The 24,896-nt window shown below is 42.0% G+C and overlaps 1 protein-coding gene across 2 annotated transcripts in view; it reads right to left on the minus strand.

The window, feature by feature from the left end:
* Positions 1-988: 988 nt before the first annotated feature.
* CASR (calcium sensing receptor) overlaps positions 989-24,896 on the minus strand; it is a gene marked incomplete at both ends in the record, with an annotated part of 28,366 nt that continues 4,458 nt past the window's right edge. The window contains 4 exons of one of the 2 annotated variants that reach the window (XM_079704197.1): positions 989-2,505; positions 3,815-3,938; positions 8,365-8,595; positions 21,641-22,525. In XM_079704197.1, coding sequence (XP_079560323.1) covers positions 989-2,505; positions 3,815-3,938; positions 8,365-8,595; positions 21,641-22,525 — 2,757 coding nt within the window. Of the gene's footprint in view, positions 2,506-3,814; positions 3,969-8,364; positions 8,596-21,640; positions 22,526-24,896 lie in introns of both variants that reach the window. The other variant, XM_079704196.1, reaches the window with a different exon arrangement.

Below are 24,896 nucleotides of genomic sequence, written 5' to 3' on the forward strand. Positions count from 1 at the left end.
TCTGGATCTCTGGGGCCCTGAAAGGACTCACATAGGGCTTAGCTCATGGGGGTGTGGGTGGTGGGATGGGCAAAGAAAATGGAGCTCAATAATACTGCCTTATATAAACCAGACTGGGGCATTTTTTCCCAGTTTATATTGTCCACAGACTATTACAACAGAAGTATTTTCTTAAGGATAAAGCTACATATGGCAATATTAATTACAGATACAGCTCATTGGATTCATGCAGTCCCTTCCCAACAATCTGAGGTGATTCTTGTGATCATGGAATCTAAGCATGACATCACTAACACATTCTGGACAAAACCAGATGTCCTGGTACAGGAGGGATGCTAACCTTCTCGATGTCACATGATAGCAGCAGCAAGTAAGAGTCTAAATATTTTATGGTTTTCATAAATAGGAGGGGACACATTCACCTTACAGTTTTGGACGTTTCAAGTTCTTTCCGTTGTCAAGGTGTTGGGCAGTGCTGGTGACATTCTGTCTTTCAGACTCAACTCTAGTGGTGGTCAAATGTGATGTTCTGTCACTCTGCACACTTTTGCCTCTGGACCAGGCTGTCTGCAAAGTTCAGGGCAGACATTTCAATATTAAAACCAAAAAACCAAAAACCAGAACCCAAAAAACAGGGGGAGTAGGTGGGTAGTTTAAAGCCTTGGTTTCATCTCTGGGCTGTTGAGCGGGATAGAACAGAGGAGGAGAACAGAGGCAGGGACATGAACAGCGAACCTGACTACAGGGATCTCAGCGCTCTGACAAATCCAACCACAGAAGCACACAGCTCTCCTCTTTTTAATTTTAAAGGGAACATTAGTCAATTCACTGTCGTTTGTGGCAGTGCAACTAAGTTCCACGCATTTGGGGTGTCTTATTCCTCCTTCCTGGAGGAAAGGAGTCTGGGGCGATTCCTCATCCCTGTCGGAGACCGTCATCCCAGGAAACCTCTTTGGAATTCCCCCTGGACTGGCCTTCTCCTTCCGTTTTAGGAACGCAGCATGTTTTCTGTGACAGTGCTGCCTCCACCGCTGATGACAAAGCTCCGTGAATTAGACACTACAAGTGCTGGGGACATCTCTTCCGGGTCCTCCATCTCTGGCTGGTGGTCCCCACCCACAGGCCCCTGCTGGCCTGTCTCCTGGGCGGTCAGTTCCGAGTCTGTCTCCCCGCACTGCAGCGGGAGTAACGCCTGGTGTCTGGTCAGGGCGTCGTTGTTTTTCTGGGCCTCCAGGGAGTTCTGGTGCGTGGAATTCCTGTGAGCCATGGCGCTCTTCTGAGGCTCATCAAAGCTCAGCGAGAAGGTGACTGTGCCACTGCCGAAAATGACCTTCTGCTTGCATCTGGGTTGCTGCTGCGATTGCTGCTGTGGCTGCAGGGTCGACGGCGGCCGCAGCTGCGGCTGCTGTGCGCACTGGGTCAGGGGTAGCGGCTGCTGCTGCTGCTTTTGCCTCTCGGGCTGCGGGAAGGGGTCCTCGCTGTTGCTCTTGCTGCTGATGGAGGAGGAGGGGGTGGATCCCGTGGAGCCCCCAAGGCTGCTGGACCGCTGGCGGGAGACATTGCTGCGTCGCAGCGTGGCGCGGGCCGCCACCTTGAAGGCGTGAGCCGCGGTGCTGCAGCGCACCTCCTCGATGGTGTTACGGGATGGCTTGAAGAGGATGATGTAGACCTTGTTGAAGAAGATGCAGGCCAGCAAGCCAAAGCTGGCTGCCAGGATAGCGATCACCTCCACGGCAGAGACAAACTTGCCGTAGGTGCTGGCGTAGGCGGGAATGAACGAGATCCAGACGATGAAGAAGATGAGCATGCTGAAGGTGATGAACTTGGCTTCGTTGAAGTTCTCCGGCAGCTTCCGGGACTTGAAGGCGAAGAAGAAGCAGATGGCAGCCAGCAGGCAGGTGTAGCCGATCAGGAAGCCCAGTGCCATGAGCGAGCCCTCGTGGCAGGTGATGAAGATGATCTCATCCTCCAGCTCGTGGTTGCGGTAGCTCGAGGGGGGCGCGGTGTTGAGCCAGATGGCACAGATGACGATCTGCATGAAGGTGCAGAGGAAGACCAGCAGGAACTGCAGGTTGAGCCCCCACCACTTGCGGTGGAAGCTGGTGGGAATCTTGGCCTCAAACACCAGGAGGACGCGGTTGGTTTTCACCAGGATGCACGAGATGCAGAGCACGAAGCTGATACCAAAGGCCGGCTGGCGCAGGCGACAGGTCCAGTCCTGGGGCTCCCCAATGAAGAACAGGGAGCTGGAGAAACAGCAGAGCAGGGAGAAGAGGAGGAGGTAGGAGAGCTCTCGGTTGGTGGCCTTGACAATGGGCGTGTTGCGGAACTTGATGAAGACGCCCAGCACGAAAGCAGTGAGGAAAATGCCCAGCACAGCAAAGAGGGTGAGTGCGATCCCAAAGGGCTCAGTCCAGGACAGAAACTCAATCTCCTTGGCAATACAGGAAGTGTGGTTCTCATTGGACCAGAAGTCATCAGGGCACTTGTCACAGGCACTCGCGTCTGTAAAATGTCCCAGTAAAGGGTTAGTACTGTGTGACAAAGACTGAAATTTGTGAGTGTGAATGTGGTGGTGAGGGCACTTTAAATTTTCTTTATTGATGAAATAATTGTGATTTTTACATCATCAAATAATGTATTGAACCCTGACTTATGCTTAATAATATACTTAATTTCATGTGCCTTTGATGGTTCTATTATTTTTTTCCTTTGTACCTAAGGGGGCTACTTGTTTCCTTTAACACTCCTTGCTGATGGTTTGTAGCAGAGAATGATTAGTCTTGCTGGGTAGGTGGCTGCCCTGCATGCTAAGGGTCTGGCACTGTCCACCAAATTTCACAGTGCTTCACGCTCAGCCTGACTCATTTTGGACATAAGGATGGGCTTTGTAGACATGCCAGAGCAGACTTCTTCTTAGATCAAGGCAAAGTATTCCACGCATGTGACCTGTGCCTTCCTCATCCATGGCTTTCTAGTGAGGGAGTCTACAGACTCATTTGACCAACAAATGTTTATTAAGTCTCTGCTATGTCTCACGCAGTGTGCAGTTTTGGGGAGTGAAAGGAGCATAGGTTTTGCAGTCAGAGATCTGGATGGGAATCCTGGCCCTGCCATTTATTAGCTGTGTGACTTTCGTCAGGCTAATTAAACATTCTGAGCCTCAGTTTCATCATCTGTGAAATGTAGGCAATAATAACCCCGTTATTGTGGTGAGGATGAAATGAGTTAAAAACAATTATAAAATAATAATAGTTAATATTTATAGAGTGCTTCCAATATGCTAATCAAGGTTTTTATTTAACAAATATTTATCTATAATTTACCATGTGCTTTACCAATATTAACTCAATTAATCCCCCAAACTCTATAAGATAGGTTTATTATTATTCCTACTTTATAGATGAAGAAACTGAGGCACAGGAAAAACATAAGTAAGACAGTAAGTACAGTGCCGGTCACTCAGCAGGCAATCCATCATGGCCTATTAACTCTGGAGACTGGAACAGACAGAACTTTGTCTATTCAGGATCATTGAGCTATAAGAAAAAGAAAACAATATTGGAGAGCAGTATCGAAGTAAGAGAAAGATGTGTAACAGGTGTGTTTGTAAGCTTTTACGGTATTACAGAGACTAACATTCCTCTTCTTACCCCCTCAGTGCCCAGCCCAGCGTGATGCTCAGACACACCTTGTTAAATGAGAAACCATGCTAAGCACCATCGCAGCCCAGCCCTTCCAGGGACTTCGCTGATCCCAGGGCCCCAAAGTGAACTGAGCTCTGCATGGTGTCCACGAGGGGCTGCTCCTTTACCTGTCTCATCACTATACTCCCCGTCGGGACACTCCACGCACTCAAAGCAGCAGGTGGGTTCCCCCTCAATGATTCCTTTCCTGGTCCCTGCCAGGCAGTCTCGGCTGCAGTTGGAGAAAGGCACCTGGAGGACAGAGATCACAACAGTGAGGGGCTGCAGCCGCAGGATCAGTCTTCCAGCTCCACTGACACGTGTAAGACGGAGGGGATGGGCACTAGGACCACTGCGGCAGACTCAGGCCCAATCCAGGCATAGGAAGGTCCAGAGGTCTTTGTTCCTGTTATCTATGAAAGGGAGGGATGCCTATGGGCAAGTGCTGGCGTCACACACACGCACACACACCTCAGTGGGATTCTAGAAAGATTAATTGTTGGGAGTCTACAACAGTGACAAAATCCTCCTTAAACAGTCTTTCCTTCCATTGTCTCCAAGTCCCATAATGAGATATCTGTTTACTTTCCATAGAAGTAAAAGTTTGAAACAAACTAAAAGACACAGGGACATGGACCTACACACAGAGGGAGAGTCACAAGGGGAGATGCTGAGACGAAGGGAAATTTATTTGAAAATGAGACTTTGAACTTTGTAGTGAATTGCAATTCCTGCAATTTTCTTTTAGGGTTTATAGGATGATTTCTGAGATCCTTGCAACAGCTCAGTGAGGCAGGCAGGACAGGCATGGAGGAGTCAGAAGTAAATGGATCAGAAAAATATATCAGGTAATTACTAACCAAAAGAAAGCTTCAGTAGCTACATTAACTTCAGATAACATGGATTTAATTTAATTTATTTATTTCCGTAGTGGACTTCAGGTGCACAGAATTTGATTAATCCTAATCCTTGTTTCTTTCCATCATTACTTGTCCATGTTTGAACCACTTTGGTTAGTCATTTTTAATGACTACCATCCAAGACAAAAACTAGGACTGGGACAATAACCTACATCTGACTATACACTCCCCTTTCCACTTACTTCCTCCTCACCACATAGTCATACCTGAGATGACCATCATCCTATGTTCACCACAGGCAAGTAGTAAACTCTCAAGGAATAGAGCAACCTAATTTTGTACAAACTCTATCAGAGATCAGAAAAATAAATTTTTTTTTTTTTTTTTTTTTTTTTTTTTTGCGGTATGCGGGCCTCTCACTGCTGTGGCCTCTCCCGTTGCGGAGCACAGGCTCCGGATGCGCAGGCTCAGAGGCCAGGGCTCACGGGCCCAGCCGCTCCGCGGCATGTGGGATCCTCCCGGACCGGGGCACGAACCCGTGTCCCCTGCATCGGCAGGCAGACTCTCAACCACTGTGCCACCAGGGAAGCCCTAAATTATTTTTTTTAAAGGAGTACCCTCCAACTCAGTCGTGTAAGGCCAGTATAATAACCTTGATTCCAAAACAAGACAAGGACAGCATGAGAAAGAAAAAAAAATTACAGGCCCATCTTACTATGTCTTCAGAAGCAGAGCTGAGTTGAGGATTTGTGTCCAAGTGATTTATAAAGAAAGTTCTCCCAAGGGAACCAGGAAGAGACTAGAGGAAGTAGGACATAGAAGGGAGGAGAACAAGCAAGGGTGTGATCCCGAGCAAAGTCCCTCAGGCTTCTGCCTGATCCCCCAGGGGAGCTCTGGACTGTAGGTTATACCCCAGAGCTGTCCTGATCTGAAGAAAAGGGCTAGGGCTTTCACACTTCCACACCACTCATAGGTTAAGGGAAATGTAAATTCCTAGGCTCTTCTGAGGTTCTCCTTTGCCTCTCTGAGCCTGTGAGCAAAATGGGTTCCATTAGCCTGCAGGCAGTCTTCTGCAAAAGAGCATCAAGTTCTGGTTATTGGAAGTAAAAATGTACAGAAGTCCTGGAGATACATGCAAAGTGTAAGGAATCTGAAAGGATCTGGAAAGAGTACAACTACTTTCTACTACTTGAAAATAGATGAAAATTACTAAAACTCAAAGGATATGAAAAAGAAAATATACTATGATCATGCTGAGTTTATGCCAGGAATGCAAACAAGTTTCATATTAGAAAATCTGTGTCATTCACTGCAATAATAAATTAACACAGAAAAATATGATCATCAATGGATGAAAAGTATTTGATGAAATTTAACACAAACTAGTGATAAAAACAATGAAAGAGAGTAGGAAGAAATACCTTTACCTTGAAAAAACCCCCAAAATTCTTAAAAATTGTTCTATTCTAATACACAATATTAAAAGCATTTACTTTAAAACGAGGGTGCTCAGTATCACCACTATTATTATATATTGCACTGGAGTTCCTAGCTGGTGGAATAAAACAAGAAAAATAAGGGAAAACATATTGAAAAAGGCTAAATAAACCTGTTATTTTTAATAAAACTGAGGATGATATGATTGTCCACATTAGAAACAATTGGAGAGCAGCCCCAGGCTAAAATGCCCAGACTGCCACTATTCTTACCTGAGTTTCATTAGTTTTTCTTAAAAAAAAACTCTTCACCTTTTGATGTATGCTATTGGTTGATTTCTAGGTTCTTAAAGGGTTGTTTTTGACAGTTTTGCCCAATTTACCATTGCTTCACCATTTCAGAAGTCCTGCTTCTATCTCATTCTCTGATCATGCCAGGTAACTGAGTACTTACTCTAGAAATTTATTAGGTATTTACTACCTAACAGTCTATGTGTATCAGAGATAACAGACGTATCATAAGAATGAAGTATACTTTGCAAAAGCATCTTGAAGGTAGGGAGCAAGTCTTCCTCATTTTTGTAGCCCCAGTTACAAAGCCTTGAATAATGCTTGATACGTGGTAGGGCTCATACTATTTCCAAAATATCTCTTTAATAAGACTGTCCTCATCCCCAAGACTGCTTGAACTGGAGACATCTTACAAAGTTAAACACATGGAAAGCAATAAAATAATTACCATTGCTTCCAGCAAAAAAGAAATAACTGGCTTAACAAAGAATTTCAAAACACTTGAACAGAAGATGATTGGCACTGTTTTCTAATGAAAGAGGAATAGAAATGGCAGTAGCAGACCTGATGATTGCTAAGACTCTCAGGACCCTGGTTCGAAGGAAAGGAAAGGAAAGGAAAGGATAAACTACATCTACAAACATTACAACGTTGGAATGTTTGGGTATCATTATGTTCCTGTAAATTCACTGCAAACTCTACTGGATCACGATATAGTATATATTTTATACATTGGTGGTCCAAGTTTGTTGATATTTTATTTAGGATGTGAGCACATCTATGTTTATAAATTGGCCTATAATTGTCTTTTCTTGTACTGTTATTGTCTGTTTCTGGTGTTAAGATTATATCAGCCTCATAAAATGAGTTTAGTAGCTTTCCCTCTTGGCTTCTGTTAGGCTGTGAGTGGCAAAAACCTCAAAATAACAAAATAAAAATGGTTCAATCTACACCAATTATGTGCATCAATGGAGGTAAAATATAACCTGGATGAGTCAACAGCAGGGAAGACTTGATAATATAGCTGATTAATTTAGACTTCAGTCAGTTGAAACTTGTGATAATTTAGACAAGAGTATAATTAGTGGACAGAGGGATATAACCTCTGGAACCCCAAAAGTTCTGTCTGGAAAAGGTTATGACATGTTTATAATTGAGAATCCACCCTCTGAGGTAGAAGCTAAAAAAGACTTGCACACTGTGGATGATATTCGCTATCTATAGGAGAACTTCTCGTGGGTGACTTATCCTATATATTGGGAAACAGTGAAATTGTAGTATTTCATCAGAAACCCATCAACCTAAGAAGCATTTGGTAAAAAGATGAAGTTGAATTTTTAGTCATGTTATAAAAAGTGGTTCAAGACACTCAAAGGTGATAATAGAAAGGCAAATGCAAAGAGAAATGTAGTGGGTCTCATCCAGGCTTCTTGGGAGAGTTAAAGAGGATGCCCGGTCCAGGGTCTGTTTCTACAGAGGATCCGGGTCCTCAGCAGCCTACTGTATTCTAGGAAGCAACCATCATGGAATAGTTATTATTTCAGCATATTATGTGTCTTTTCCTTAAGTGCATATTCATTGGGTAATGTGCTTCTGGTTATTAATCAAGCTTCTAGATGCAGTGATACTCATGCAAGGGGGTCCTGATCATGGTCACAAGCATCCTACTATTTGTTACAGGTCTCCCATAGCAGGAGAATAAATTGTCCTTTTGACTTATACGTCAGTCCTGAGCTATCTGGATGACAGGGAACTACCTCTGTATGAATTGTCCATGCCCTGCCTTGAGTGATGTTTTGCTCTGGTTGGGGAAAGTTTTAGCCAAGGAAACTATTATTAGCCAAGGAGTCAGATTTGTAAATAATAAAATTGTTTCAGTATAATAAGTATGGGGCTCAGGTTCTGAAGATTCTCTTCTGTACACTAAACACTCGTGGATTTCACAGGGAGCCCTGGCAATGCAGTTAGTGAGTTGAGGGAAGTGGACTCATGATTCTGGAAGTCCAGTGGTGAAGTCCAAGGCCCTCCCAAAGCCCAGCACAGTTTCTGCCTGTGGTGGAGGCATCTGGTATCCTGATGGACAACACGTACCTCCCTTGAGAATCCACTCCACAGGATTTTCTCCTCATTGATGAAGAGCCTTTCTCCTTTCTTGGCATAGACATTGTAATATCCAACTTCCTTAAACACTATGGAGCCATCCTCTGGGGAGAGGTGCCAATTGATGATGGAATAGTTCCCTGCCAGGTCTCCACATTCATCGAAAGTTACCTGCTCCCCCATATTGTTGGTAAAGTTTAGGTGCCGTAGGTGCTTCAGGACCTAAAGAACAGAGATGAATATTCTGAATGTAAGCCACAGGCTGCCATGTATGGTTATGTAGGTTGAGTGCTACACAGGACAGTAAACTATCTTGTTCAAACAAAGTGGAAGGCACATGACCTGAAGAAGAGAGGCCTTTTTGCAATTCACACTAAGGTACTTATATGTGTTAATGGCAGCCCTGGTAACCCATGAACTTTGATACTCAACTTTGATACTCAAATTGTAACTGGGGTAGGAAACACTTTCTTGAAGTCAGGAAAGGAAAAGGAATATGTCTCACCATGGCCACTGGCCAAATCAAGACTTTTGCAGGTGCACCATCACCTGGCGGTGTCCAGGAGGGGGGCAGGGTTTGTAAGCCAGAGCCATCCCTGGTGTCTTCTGAGATGGGCTTTGGAAAGAGTAAGTACTCTTACCCTCTGCACCATCTTTCCCTATGCTACTGCTTCTGTAGAAGTGTCTTGTTGCCAAAGATCACAGAGAGAGGGTGGAAGGAAGGAAGAAACAGGCTGTGAGTGGAGTCTTGGCCATCATTGTTGTAATAATCATGGCCAATCCTTTACTTTTTGCAGGGTTTTAAGGGTCACAAAGCCCTTGTACAAAAAAAGTAATGATAATAGTTACTAAACCCTGCTAGTCATTTTATTACCTTTGAGGCATAATGCTAAATACTTTATATTCGTTATGTAATCTTCACCACAAATAGTACTATTACCCCCACTTTATTGATGGAGAAACCGAGGCACAGAAAATAGAAGTATCTAGTCCAGGGTCACACAGCTAGCAAGTGGTGCCAAGCCTGCGTTTGTAGTGGCTCTGCTCCACTGCAGCATCATTAGGCTCCTGCCTCTGCCTCCTGTGTGCCCCTGACTTTGGTCAAGAAGGAGCAGTGGGCACTTTGCAGCTTATCTTTCATGCGGGACCTGCCCAGGGCCAGGGGGTCATTGAGGCACCAAGAGAGAGTGAAACACACACAGTCCAGACTGTGAGAGTAGGGGTGCTCACTTCCACTGTACCTCACGACTCATGGGGCTTTCTCACTCTCTGGCTCTGAGTGCGTTTCCTCACCTGCAGGATGAGAGGGCTGGGCCAGAGAAGCTGCAGGAATCTCCAGGTTCTAGTATGAACTTCTTTCCGTTCTATGGTTTGGCGTACCCCAGGAGTACATTTAGAGGTCCCTCTCCCTTTTAGCATAGCTTTTTGTTTTTTTTGGCCACGCTACGTGGGATCTTACTTCCCCAACCACGGATCGAACCTGTGCCCCCTGCAGTGGAAGTGCAGAGTCCTAACCACTGGACCTCCAGGAAATTCCCTAGCATAACTTTTCTTTCTTTCTTTTTTGCGGTACGCGGGCCTCTCACTGTTGTGGCCTCTCCCGTTGCGGAGCACAGGCTCCGGACGCGCAGGCTCAGCGGCCATGGCTCACGGGCCCAGCCGCTCCGCGGCATGTGGGATCTTCCCGGACCGGGGCACGAACCCTTGTCCCCTGCATTGGCAGGCGGAATCTCAACCACTGCGCCACCAGGGAAACCCCCCTAGCATAACTTTTAAGGTACCTAAAAAAACAGCATCTGATCTGACACTGGGAAAACTTTGGGCCCAGCACCTATTATCCACATGTGTGACAAAGGGAGGCACCTTTCATGTTCCACTCCACTCCAGAGATGACACAGCTTTTAAACAATTTATATCCGTATTGACTTTATTTTAAAGTAAGCATTTATTGTAAGGAAAATCAAATGAAGAAAAGGAGCCACCTGAATTTGCTCATAAACAGCCCTAGGATGAGTTTGGGGATAGAGTCTGTGGCCGGCCACATGTGTGCATGGGCACAGCACCCTGGGCACCTGTGTGATTACTGGTGTGTGTGGTTACTCCTTTAGTGCTCTCACTGCTGCCCTGGCAGATGCTGGCTGCCCTGATTTTCGTCCCAGACCTGTTGGGGGAAGGGGACCCCTTACTCCCTGCTGCCTTGTTCCTCTGTTCTGCAACCAGAGCTGCTGAGTCATCCTCAAAAAAGATGGAGAATGAATCCTACCAAGGATTCATGTCACCCATGTTCTCCCAAGCCTTCCTCAGTGGTCATCAATCTTACTTTTTTCCCTTCATTTTTACTGAGTCCTTAAAACATTCCTCAGAAAAAAAAAAAAAAAAAAAAAAAACATTCCTCAGAGAGGTGGTGCCACTGACATACTCCTTTCTTATACCTCCAACTCTCCTCCCTTTGTCCCCTTGCTCTTGGGATGATCTCCTCCTACGCAGTGGGGTACATCCTTTTGTCTCTACCCTAACAAATTCCTGTCCTGATACATCTCCTTCTCTTAGAGGAACACACGTTCCTTCTGCTCTATAAGGCTGACCCCTCTTGTAGTACTCAGAACCTTATTCTTCCCACCTACTCTGGAACTTTTCTGATATGAATAATCCTCCCTTCTCCATTCCATAACCATGCCCCTCCTACTTCCTACTGGGGACCTACCATGGTTCAGATGAAATATGCTTCAACCTTCTCTAGGTAGCTTCCCAAGCCTTCCATACTTCGGTCCCATGTAACTACCACTACTTGTTAGTGCAAATGTTTTATCCTCACCATATCCTTTCCACATGTCATGCTAACTCTGCCTTTGCCCTGATGTGTGTAAAAGATGAGAAGAGTGGAGAGGTAGGGGACTACCTCTTATTTACACTTCCTATGTGCCAGACATTGTACTAATGCTTTGCACACACTATTTCATCTAATCCTCATAACAAATCTATGGATAGGAACTATTAATATCTTCATTTTATAGATGAGGAAACCGAGGCATGGAGAGATCAAGAAACTTGCCAAAGTCAAAAGCTAGAAAGTTCTCCAGCTGTGATTTAAACATGTGCTTTTTGCTTCACCCTCCTGCCTCCAATATAAATTGTTGAGAGTGTTGACGGCAGGTATTTGTTAGTAATAGTTCCTCATTAAATATATTTTTAAAAAGCATCATTCTTGTTTGAAGAATACTTTAAAAAGCACAAGTAGCAGTAAAGCTAGAGTAGTTAGCATAAGTTTTCTTCCTGCTATCCAGGTTTCAATTCCTAGGTTCTTATTCTCCAGGCAACAAACTCCCTCCCTCCTTTTCTCAGTCTACAGCTTCTCTGCAGTGAAACTCTCCAGACAACAGTGGGTGAATTGGAAGGGGAACTGGAATAAGATTATTTCATAATTAAATGGTCATCTTCCACATTAGATTGGACAGAAAAGTGACTCAAAGATCATCACTGGCTATAATTCTTCTGCATTGCTATTGGCACAGGCTAGAGATTTCTACCATAACCTACCTTGAAAGAAAAGGGAACCAATCAAAATCATTTAAAATTTTTCTCTTAAAAAACTCATTGTAAATACAAGGTTAGATTTGTATACTGTTAGAATCAATCAACAAACAAATATTTATAGGTTATCCACTGTGTGTTCTGAACTGGGCTGCAGTAGTACAGGATGTAATAGTAATAAAGTTCTCATGGAGTTTACCTATGGATTAGGGTGATAAGATATAAGACATTGGATGATAGAGCCAACAGTGCAAGATAAAATACAGTTAATGCCTAACTTATGGGGTATCAACTCTAAGTACAGAGAAACTCAGGGGAGATGGACATTAAAAAGGGCTGAAATGGTCAGCACTGGCTTGAGGTATGGTAGGAATTTGTAGTGGCAAAGGACAAGGGGAAGAAAGATATTAAAGACAGTGGGCACAACATGGGAAAACAAGTATCAATATTATGGAGGCAGTGAAGAGACCAACTTCTCAAAATTTATGTAAGTGCTAGAGAACAAGGGAAAATAAAGCTGAGAGGCAAAGAACAGTCAAGGCAAAGAGGCTAGATTTCATATCAAAAGGCATAGGATCAAGTAATAGCAAGTGTTGATAAGAATGTAGAGAAATTGGAATCTTACATACACTGCTGGTGGAGATGTAAAATGGTGCAGTCATTTTTGAAAATAGTCTGGCACTTTCTCAAAAAGTTAAACATAGAGTTTCCACTCAACCCAGCAATTCCACTCTTATGTATATACCCAAGAAAAATGAAAACATAAATCCACACAACAACTGTACATGAATGTTCATAGCAGCATCATTCATAATGTCCAAAAAGTGGAAACAACTTAAAAGCCCACCAATTGGATGAATGGATAAACAAAATGTGTCATACAATGGGACACTATTCAGCCATAAAAGGAAATGAAGTACTGATACATTCTACAACACAGATGAGCCTTGAAAACATGCTAAATGACAGAAGCCAGTCACAAAAGACCACATACTTTATGATTCCATTTATATGAAATGTCCAGAAATGTCCAAATATATAGATACAGAAAGTAGATTTGTAGTTATTTAAGAATTGGGTCATACCAGTCAGAATGCCCATCATCAAAAAATCTACAAACAATAAATGCTGGAGAGGGTGTGGAGAAAAGGGAACCCTCCTGCACTGTTGGTGGGAATGTAAATCAATACAGCCACTATGGAGAACAGTATGGAGGCTCCTTAAAAAACTAAAAATAGAACTACCATATGACCCAACAATCCCACTATTGGGCATATACCCAGAAAAAAACATAATTCAAAAACACACATGCAACCCAATGTTCATTGCAGCACTATTTACAATAGCCAGGATATGGAAGCAACCTAAATGCCCATTGACAGATGAATGGATAAAGAAGATGTGGTACATATATACAATGGAATATTACTCAGCCACAAAAAGGAATGAAACTGGGTCATTTGCAGAGACGTGGATGGACCTAGAGACTGTCATACAGAGTGAAGTAAGTCAGAAAGAGAAAAACAAACACCGTATATTAACACACTATATGTGAAATCTAGACAAATGGTATAGATGATCTTATTTGCAAAGCAGAAATAGAGACACAGATGTAGAGAACAAACATATGGATACCAAGGGAGAAGGGGGGATGGGATGAACTGGGAGATTGGGATTGACATATATACACTACTATGTATAAAATAGGTAACTAATGAGAACCTACTGTATAGCACAGGGAACTCTACTTGGTGCTCTGTGGTGACCTAAATGGGAAGGAAATCAAAAAAAGAGGGGATGTATGTATACATATAGCTGATTCACTTTGCTGTACAGTAGAAACTAACACAACATTGTAAAGCAACTATACTCCAGCAAAAATTAATAAAAACCCAGATGAATGGATAAAGAAGATATAGTATACACACACAATGGAATACTACACAGCCATAAAAAAGAACAAAATTTTGCCATTTGCAGCAACGTGGATGGACTTGGAGGGCATTATGCTAAGTGAAATATGTCAGACAGAGAAAGACAAACACTGTATGGTATCACTTATATGTGGAATCTAAAATATACAACAAACTAGTGAATATAACAAAAAGAAACAGATTCACAGATATAGAGAACTAGTGGTTACCAGTGGGGAGAGGGAAGGGGGGAGTGGCAGTGGCAGGGGTAGGGGAGTTAGAGGTACCAACTATTAGCTATAAAATAAGCTACAAAGACATATTGTACAGCACAGGGAATATAGTCAATATTTTATAATAACTATAAATGGGAATATAACCTTTAAAAATTGTGAATCACTGTGTTGTACACATGTAACTTAAATAATATTGTACAGCAACTATGCTTCAATTAAAAAAATAAAATAAATTAAAAAAAGAATTGGGGGAATGAGGTGGTAGGGAGTGACAGCTTTGATATGGTGAAATGTTCTAAAATTGATTGTGGTTATGGCTGCACAACTCTGTGAATATACTAAAAACCATTGTATCGTACATTTTAATGAGTGAACTGTATATAGTATATGAATTATATCTCAGTAAAGCTGTTCCAAAAACGAAAGTATAGAAAGGGATTTAAAATATACAAATATGACTTCATTGGTGGAGCTGACGTTCAGCTGCAGGTAGAGACCTTGATACCAAGGTGACCTCTAGGATACTTGGTGCTGAGAGTTTACTAATGAGACCTGGTAACTCTAGCCACAAATGGGACAGGAGATGAAGACAGGCAGAAGGTAAGAGTTAGTAGTGCAAACATCTTATCCAGAAAAGAAAGCACCCTGGAATCTTTGTGGCTAGAAAATTTATACCTACAGTTTATTAGACCAAGCTCCTCTAAAGCAGATGCTTTCTTATTCCTTTCTGTATTCCTAATGACTTGTAGAGGGCCTGAATTTTAATGACTACTCAAACTATGTGTGTTAAAGGTTTTGGTTAATAGAGTAAACATTAAATCAACACTGTTAGGTTTGTCAAATGGTGCCCAGAATGAGGTTTTCACCAGTCTGAGCATAGATGAGAAAAACAAGGTCAACGTGAGATCTGTGTTCGTTAAAGAGTACACAGGCAGAAGGACCATAAAAATTAAGGCTTTTATATAATTGGTTGCAATTTAAACCTATATATTAAAAAGCAGAATACTTACAATTATACTATGGGATTAAGGGCCAACACAATTTCTCCTTTTGAGCTATAAATGTAACCTAAGTTCTTGGTTTCTGATTTAAAAAGAAAAATCAAACTTCTAGATGCAAACAAACAAGCAGGCAAACAAGCAAACAGGGAAATACTAGAATTTGCTTTAAAATGTGCTAGAAGATTTTACTTAAGTGTGATAGGATAGATATATCCTATCACACTTAAGTAAATTACAGTTTTCATAGGATAAAATAACTTTCTCTTCACGAAGGAAAAAGAGGCATCTTAGGTTTTTCTGAGGAAATATTTCCTTTGTGGTCTTTTTAGAAAGCTCGAGCTAAATATTATATTTTGCATGTCATGTTTTTGGCTATAGGCATAATTTAATTCTCAGTAACCATTCAAAACATGGAATAAACTGATTATAAAACCTCCACCACTTTCTTGAGGGAAAAGAGAGTTGGAATCACCATAGTGTAATAATGTTGGAGTAACAGCTGGGAGTTGCTTGAGGAGAAGGGTAAGTCCCAAACACAACTGTTCCATATAAAAATGTGACAGGAGGATGCCAGTTGAAGGATGAAGGGAGCAACCAACACCTAAAATGTAGGACTGGAAGTCTCTTAACATAGAGAGAACCAGAATTATTCAATTAGCTATGATAAAGTAATTCAGACTAATTGCATGAGGGATGAGGCTTCCTTTTTTTTTTTATAAAAAAGGTCAAAATATTACTTAAAAAATAGTTTATTATGTACAGGCAGTATCCTAAGCACTGTATGCATATTAACTAATGTCATCCTCATAAAAACCTCATAAGTTTCAGATAGAGATATCTATTCTTCAGGTGAGGAAAGTGAGGCACAAGCACACTAAGTGACTACTCAAGGCCATAAAGCTGTTATGTTAGGTAGTAACTGGGATTTAAATCCAGTTAGTCTGGCTCTGGAGTCCAAACTCTCAACCATTACACTATATACTTAGATTATATAGCCCATCTACTAGGTTGTCTATCTCTAGTTACAACAGGTTGAACAGTGTAAAATTTAGGTTGAGAAGATAGACATACTTTAAAAATGGGATGGTAGAGACATATATAATGCTTGTGGCAACCCAAGAGGCAGTAGTAGGAAAAGTGGTCCAAACTGAATGGCATTCAGATCCCCGTGCAAGCCCCCTTCCCTGGGGGCTTTCCACTGTTTTCCATTTTTAATCAGTTTTATTGAGGTACAGTTTACATAGGATAAAATGCACCCATTTTAAGAGTGTAGCTCTGAGTCTTGGCAAATGTATTTGCCTGTGTATCCACCACTACTGTCACCCCAAAAGGTTCCCTAATGTCCCTTTCAAGTCAGTCCTCACCCCATTTGCAGCCCTAGGCCACTGCTTGTTTTCTTTCTACCATTAGAGATAGAATATCATATAAATTGCACAATACTATTTGTACTTTTTTTTTTCAGTCCAGATTTTTTCACTCAGCATGATGTTTTTGTGATTTACCTGTGTTGCTCTGTGTAATTGCCTTTGCATTTGACATTTCCTTCAAGGAATAGATCCCTTTCACACATCTTATTCATCCTTAAAGGCCTATTCAGATGATATCTTTTACTTTCTTCCTTACTTCAAATCCTAACCTGCATAGTACTGTAGTGTTTCATCCTCACAGCAGGTATGCAAGCAAGATCACATGAGTGTTGCATTTTTCTAATCAAAATGTGCACCTTGTCCATTAATAATCAATTACCTGTTTATTAAGTCATGTCTTTAAGTCATCTCTTTAGGCATCTTTAATATTTCTTTTGGCGTGTTGACTTGCATGTTTTGCACTTGAGCACCTAATTTTCTGCATCATACCTTGCATAACAGGGAAGGTGGAGACGGGAACAATTTCACCCTTAAAATCAATTATAGGGAATCTTTAAATTGATAACCACTGAACCACAAAAAAGCAACACAAGCTAAAAAATAATTTAGATATTTCTCCCAGAGAAAACACTCTTTTTTTAGAATTTTATTTATTTTTATTTTTTTATTTTTGGCTGCACTCTGAGGCTTGTGGGATCTTAGTTCCCCAACCAGGGACTGAACCTGGGGCCTCAGCAGTGAAAGTGCAGAGTCCTAACCACTGGACCGCCAAGGAACTCCCTTTTTTTTTTTTTGCTTTTTGAGAATTTTAAAAGAAGGAACTAATAGTTCCATTAAAAAAGAAAATACACAATTTTGTTGATACTTGAGATTATAATTCTGTATAATACACTTCTAAGTTATTTTATTTGGGGAGAAATATGAGGAGAAAGAAAAAATAAATGAAGGGGAAGAGAAAAGAAAAAAGCTAAAAGAAAGACTTAAACATAGAATATAATATACAGACAGAGACTGACAGGCTCAAAAAGAAAACCAAACACTGAGAAAGACATACTAAAAGAGGAACAGGTGTGCATAACACGCGTCACTTAGATGGTCATGTATTATCTATTATGTGGTAATATTTCCATCTTGTGGCCTTTTAGGGTATTTCCTCTAAAGGGTTTTAAAGTCAAATTATTGCTCATTTATAAGCATAAATGGGAATCACCTCTTGGTATGTACTCTAAAGGTCAATTGAATTAAGCCAAAGACTAGAAACTAGAATTTCCAGAGCTTACATATGGTATCACTTTTTAGCACAGAGGGAAAATGGGATGGAATGCACGAAGCACCCCATTCACATAGATAATGAGGGACAGTTCACAGAGACAAGGAGCCTATTGCTTCTTGGCCACTTCCTGTGCTAAGTGTAGGGAAGTCCAGGACCAATTGCTTTCTCTAACCTCAGTCATATTTTCTTATCTCCCCTCCATCTCCTCTGGCTCTCACCTCAATTCATCCCCTTCCCCCAAACTTCCTGGTCAGATCAGTTCCATTTGACTTCTGTTATCACCATGGTTCTTTCACCATGCATGCCTTTTTTTTGGGGGGGGGTCACGCTGCACAGCTTGCAGGATCATAGTTCCCCAACCAGGAATTGAACCTGGGCCCCAGCAGTGAAAGCGCCAAGTCCTAACCAAGTCCTAACCAGTGGACCACCAGGGAATTCCCATGCATGCCTATTTTTTGACTAGTGAGTGGTTGGTGTAAGGTGGGGGAAAGTAGGAAGCATGCCTTGTGCACAATTGTCCTGAGAGAAGGAAGCAGGTGGTTCCTTACCTACTTATTTACATGATGTTCCATTCAAATTTGATCATTAGGCATGTGACCCAGGCTCATCTAATCAGAGTCTAGAATACCCTGGCCAGAGTCATTTGATTCAAGGCTGGGTTATTGGGTAGGATAATTCTCTGCAAAGGACTCTATGTCATGTTGTCAGGTCAAATCAACTAGATTGCTACTCATTCATTCATTCATTCATTCATTCATTCACTTATTCTATGCATATTCAGGTGTCAGGTGTTCTGGACACAGTGCTGAACAATACAGACATAGTTCCTGCTTGTATGAAGCTCAGAGTATTGCAGAGGAATCAGAGGGAAGAGAGAGCTGAGGAACGGTGTGAGAAGGGCTTGGGGTCTCTGTGGAGGTCAGGAGGGAATTGGGTGTTGTGTGCTCTTAAGTTACCTGTTGGTTGGTGTTACTTTAAAGGCATATGACTTGATTGATAAATTTTAGGGGGAGAAAAGATCAACAAAAGAAAGAGATTGTGATTGACCTTATTTAGTCAGAAGTTTAGTTGATAAGAATCTATTTTGGTTAACTGAAGAGCTGTGGAAGATTAACTTGGATATACATAAACAGCAAAAGCGAGGAAGAAAGCACGGTCAGCAAGTGTGTGTGGGGTAGTATGATTTGAAAAGACTTCCAGGAGAAAGTGAAGTTTGAAAAAGAGTTAAACGTTCATGGTGGACAATGATAGAGGAGACAAAACTTGATAGCTCTTCAGGTAAAAGTACTGTGCCAAAAACTAATAAGTGCTTGTGGGGAGGTGCCAGGCAGATTGGCTTATAAGAGAACTGAAAGAAGGTGGGGCTGGAATTCCAGGCTGAGATACTTGGATTAGATTGTATAGCTTGTATGAGTGATAGGTTTCCATGGAGGTGTTAGTAATGAGAGTGAAGAATTGTTGGTCCATCTCCTGATAGACAGAGACATGGCCAAGAGCTTAAATTCCAGAATGCCCACCCAACCGCCTGGGTTCCTGAGGCTTAAAGGAGACTTACAGCAAGCACACAGGACACTTTGGGCAATGCCCACATGTTGCTCCTCCCCAGAGCTCTGACCCTATTTTGCTATCTCTCTCCTCTCCTGGATGAATTGTGCCAGACCGTGTGTGAGCCAGGAGGACACGAATTTACTTGTCCGAGGGCCAGCTGAGGTGTCTGTGTACTGGCTACTTTTTATTTTGGCCACTTTGCTACTCTTTCCTCCTCCTTTCAGTAAGAGCATTCTGATTGCCCTTTGGGGATCCAACCCCCCTCTTACTCTCAGTCTAAGTAGTTTGGGAGAACTCCACTCCTAGCTTCAGGGATGGACTTGTGATCTTAGGCTGTCTAATCAACGTGGTTTCCGGGACTTTTCCAAGAAATCCTGGGAAGTAAGGAGAGCCTAGCAGTAAGGATTTTATGAGCCTGAAGCTGCTGCAGAGGCTGAAAACTGCTAAGCCCAAGGAAAAGGAACAAAGAGATGAAGATGAGAGCATCTAGTTGTACCTGGGGTATTTCTGAGATTTTTCAGTATTGTGAGCTAATAATGTTCCTTCTTTTGTTTAAGCCAGTTTGGTTTGAATCTTCTATTTCATGCAGCTGAAAGTCCCACCCTTGACTATAGCCTAATTCTTGGCTTTTTTTCTCATATGCCCATGCTTTGACCTTGGCCATCTGGATTTTACTTCCTTGTCTGGGAGAGGAGTCTCTGAAGAGCAGAACTGTCAACCTACCTACTGGAAGCCTCTTTTCCCTTCAATCCCACCCTGGGATTTTTCTTTAGGCTTTTTCCCCCCATAGGCTTTTCAAGAGGGAGAGGAAGAAGGAGAGGGAGACATGGAAGGGAAGAGAGAAAGACACTAGTATTTACTAAAAGACTGTCCCTTTATTCCTCTTTCTTAAAACTCCACTCTATAGCATCATGGCTCCTGAAATCTTTTTGGTCTTTGACCTTCTTTAGAGCTCCCTTTCTCTGCCAGGCAGTGTGTGGGGCACAATGCGAGGAAGGAAACTTTCAGTCCCTCATAAAGATTAGAAACTTTAGCCAACAATGATGCCTGAGTGAGACGTCCCACGCACGAGAAGGGCTAAGAACTTGTAGGTCCTTTTGGCTCATTCTACCAGCCTAGACAGTCACTCCTCATCCCATGAGAATCTCTAAAGTGACTGACATAGGATGTACGTTCTTTGTTTCTTGGCATCTTTTCCCAAGGGTTTGTGGTGGTTGGGTTCTGTATGCAAAGCTGGTTTCATTATCATGTTTTACTCAGTTGATTGATTAATTTGAGGCATATTGAAATCCTACTTAAAATAATCACCACCTGTTTAAGAGTTTGAAAATTTACAAATTGCTTTTACATATATCATCTTATTTCCTCTTCAAAAGAAACTTGGTTGGAAAGTAGGCTGGGTATTAGGGTGATTTTACAGATGAGGAGACTGACTTGAGCAGAGCAGTGTCTTTCCTGAGATGATGCAGCCAGTAAGTGGGGGAGCCATAACTGAAGCTGGAGGCTGAGTCATTCAACCCATATTCAGGGATTCACACCCTCCCCTCACGTCCCACTCCCCATCATGCACTTTCTGATAGCTCAGTCTGGGACTGAGGAAAATACAAAAGGAGCGTAAAACACGGTCTTATTGAAAAATCAAGGTACATATGCAAGACATGAACAGCTCCATGGGATATAAGTTGGGCCAGACTTTTATCTTCAGAAACTCTATGAAATAAAAAAGATTATGATGTCTCTCCTGCATATGATTGAAGAATACAAAACAAGTCTAAAGTGTAGGGATTCCACTTAAGTTTTGATTATTTTTTATGACAACTACTTCAGTGTTTCTTTTTGAAATATCCAATATCCTTTTAAGAAGAGTTTTTTCTGTGCCCTTGATTTGCTTGTGTCCTAAGCTTAGTTGACTTATGGGGGGGTCCAGCACATTATATTTTGAGTAATATAATGGCAAAAGTGGTGGCTAAACATAGTGACACTAATTTTATGGTTTTATGACACTTGGTGTATGGAATATAATAGGTACTCAAGAAATAGTTGTTACGTACAAGGGAACAATATATTTAATTTAAGCACTATAAAAACACTCCACTCAGTACTAAATCTGTCCCAGGATATTTAAAAACATTTAGGGACCATACTCCTGATATTTTGAACCACTAGACTAAAGAATAGTTGACCTCAAGGGTTCAAACAGATAATCAAATTAAATTACTATCAATTTTGCAGAAGTCAGTTGCTCAGATGTTTGAAAAGGCAAGTTGAATCCCAGGCTACATCTAGTGACCTCATTTAAATATTGGCTTTTTGAGGTAACCACTTTAATCTGTCTTTCTTGGATCAGTCTAACTCTGCTTTATTACACAGTGAACTGCCATCTAAGTGAAGGATGTACCTGCCAAGCTTCAACCTTCTTGATATCTGCACAGGAACCGTTGGTGAAGAGCCCTCTCCCAGGTATGCAGGTGTATATATCTTGCAGGGCATGAGCAATGGAGTAGACGGCTAAGTAGACATTGTAGGATATCCGTAAATGTGTATAATCCATGTAAGGGGTCTCGACACTACTGATGTTCTCATCCCCTGTACAGAGAGGTTGGAAGGCAGTGGAGCTGTTGCTTATCCTGCCACCACCTTCTTCGTGACCTCTCAGGAAGGTGTCCACGGGTAATGGTCCTTTAGCACCTTCTTGGAGGTGGCAGTTAAATGTTTCTTCCCAAAACTCCTTGGCAAAACCGTTGTGGACAGATTTCCTGGGATGGACTTTCTGCAGGAATTCCCGGAAACCTGGGATCTGCCCAGCCTTCAAAGCGAATCCAATGGTGCCTCCGACCACATGGAAGTATTCAGGCATGGCGATCAAGGAAGAGCTGGCCCAGGCCTCGCTGGCCAGCCAGATCCTACCCGTGATATTTCGCCGGACGATTTCCTTGATGAGGGGTTCCAGGTCTGGGCCACTGGAGAAGACGACGATGACTTTGGCTGTGGAATTCTGTATCACCTCCACCACTTGCTGGATCTCTTCCTCATCAGAGTACTGGGAGATAAGTTCGCTGAAGTCAATGCAGATGTCCCTCTCCTCAGCCTCCTCTCGGAACTTCTCGATGCCTGGCCGACCATAGTCATCATCAGCTGCAATTGTGCCCACCCAGTTCCAGCGGAAGTACTCGATGATGTCAGCCATGGCGGTGGCCTGGTGTTCATCATTGGGGATGGTACGGAGGAAGGACTTGAACTGATTTTTGTTGCTGAGGAGTCTGCTGGAAGAGGCATAGCTGACCTGGAAAGAACACAGAATGAGTGAGTGATTGAGGTGCCAGGTGAGCCTCCAGACTGTGTGGAGGAGGCTTTTTGAACATTCACTGATCTAATATATCAAACGCTGGTCACTGCAGACAGGATGAAGGAGCAAAGACAACCAGAATCTATTCCTCTCCAGTGTGAGCACTCAAGCATCTGTCAGTCTATCAAGGAGCATTCTAATTCCCAGCAGGTGATCCTTCACAGTGCTACCTTCAAAAATGGGTCTGATCATAAAGTCAACCCAACAACAATAGGATCTACTTAACCTTTATGCACTGTTCCATAGTTTCTCCTAACTTCCTCTGTGCTGCCTCATGGCTACAATATATCCATGTACATATCTTCTGCCTGTGGGGTCCAGGTTCTCATTTGAACATTTTAGCTTCCCCTTTACTATAATGAACACTTTGTCCATGACTTACTTCTGGAAAGAATCAGGTTCCCTTTGGGTTATGAACCTAAGGCTCTTTAGAGAAGCCTCTGGGGTTCCCCTTTCTTATTCTGCCTAGTTTCTCTCTTCCAGTCTCCAGCTATTCCCTCTCTCCCCTCCCCTATCTCCCCACCTCCTCCACGCCAGCAGTACTTTAGATAAAAGTACCCTCAATTGCAGTCATTTCTAAGAACTGTTTATTATTTAGGCTCAATTAGCCATTTAGGTTCATTAGGCTCAATTCCCCTTCATCACAATCATGATGATGTACATCATTAAATATAGTCAGAAAAACATCCTTTCCTCTCCTGGCTTCTCAGTGAGTTCAACCACCACCGGCAGCCCTTTCCTCTGTGCAATTTCAGCTGGTGGTTGAGGCCTTTTGACAGGCTTTTGATGTGGGTCTCCAAAACCAAAAGAGGCTGAAAAGGAACTCTGGAGAATCTGCCTTGATGTGTTTCCACTTTCTAGGACATAGCCAGTACTATATTTGAGCATGGATGTGGGTCACCAAGGGCAGAAAGCCTTACCTTTTGTGGTAAAAGATTCTTGCCTGAAGAAGTATCCAAATATCATGTAAAGCATTCGTTAGTACAGAGCTTCCCAATTTCTTTTCAAGTTGTGGCAAACATAGAAGGTGGGGTGAATGGAGGAGGCTGACCAGCCCTTGTGGGTGTGTTCTGACCACCCTAGACCCCACCCACCATCCCAGACCTGGAGAGGGTCAGTATCTCAGCCTATCTGCAGCACTCCTGTGTGTCTTGGCTCACCAGTTAGGAAGTTCCAAGTCATTGAACCATTTCTTCTGAAGGACAAAGTATTTTTATTTTAATTTAATTTGAGGTTTATTCATATTTCATCCCTGCATTCGTTCAGCATTTTTGCCATTAGCAGTCTTGTCTTTCAACTCTTTTTTTAAAATTTTTGAATTTTATTCATTTTTTATACAGCAGGTTCTTATTAGTTAGCCATTTTATACATATTAGTGTATATATGTCAATCCCAATCTCCCAATTCATCACACCACCACCACCACCCCCTGCCACTTTCCCCCCTTGGTGTCCATACGTTTGTTCTCTATGAAGGACAAAACATTTTTACACTGAATGGAATTTCTTCTTGGTAATGAAGGAACATTTAATATCTCTTGTTCTCCAGTTTTCTAGAGAGATTTAAAACTTCTTAAGAAAACCATGTTGAAGAAATTTGGGGGAATGCTTTTTTAATATTTTTCACTGATTGAAACAATTAGTTTTCAATGTTCAGTGCTTTAAAATGAATTCTTTCTATATATTTCTTCTTATTAATGAATAGTTTCTACATCAAAAACATAAAAGACATTGATACATGAAAGACCTGGTCCAACTTTGTTAATGAGCAGGCATTATTTTTCTGACAAGAGCTTTGATTTTGAGAGTTATAATATGAAAGTGATTTTTTTCCTTTTATTAAAATAAGCTCCTTCTTGCTCTACTGTGACACCTCATGAGGCAGGTAGTTAGATTAAGTAATTGTTGAGATGTAACTGTTTTTAGAGAGCTCTATTTGCAGACCCAAACAACAGGCTTCTTGATCAGGTTTTTGCAAATGAAAAGTCTACCCAGGCCTTTTGTAAATTCATTCATTATTGCTTACTTCTTGACACTCTTTTGAAAAATGGGCCAAAAAGGGTTTTAAAGATATAAAAATTACAAATAAACATATTCTCCATGGATATGTTTCTCTTAAAGGATGCATTTATAATATATGTCCACTTTTTAAAAGGCAAGCTATAAAAGTGGGGATAAATACCAATTCATTACCTACTCCCCCCCAAAAAACCCCTTAAAAACACACAAAATTTTTTATTGTAAGAGGGGAGAGTTTCATGAATGATTCAGAAAATTTCTAACCACAACCTGTTCTAGCTGGTCTGCTT

This window comes from Hyperoodon ampullatus, assembly GCF_949752795.1.
Source record: "Hyperoodon ampullatus genome assembly, chromosome: 5".
Taxonomy (NCBI): domain Eukaryota; kingdom Metazoa; phylum Chordata; class Mammalia; order Artiodactyla; family Ziphiidae; genus Hyperoodon; species Hyperoodon ampullatus.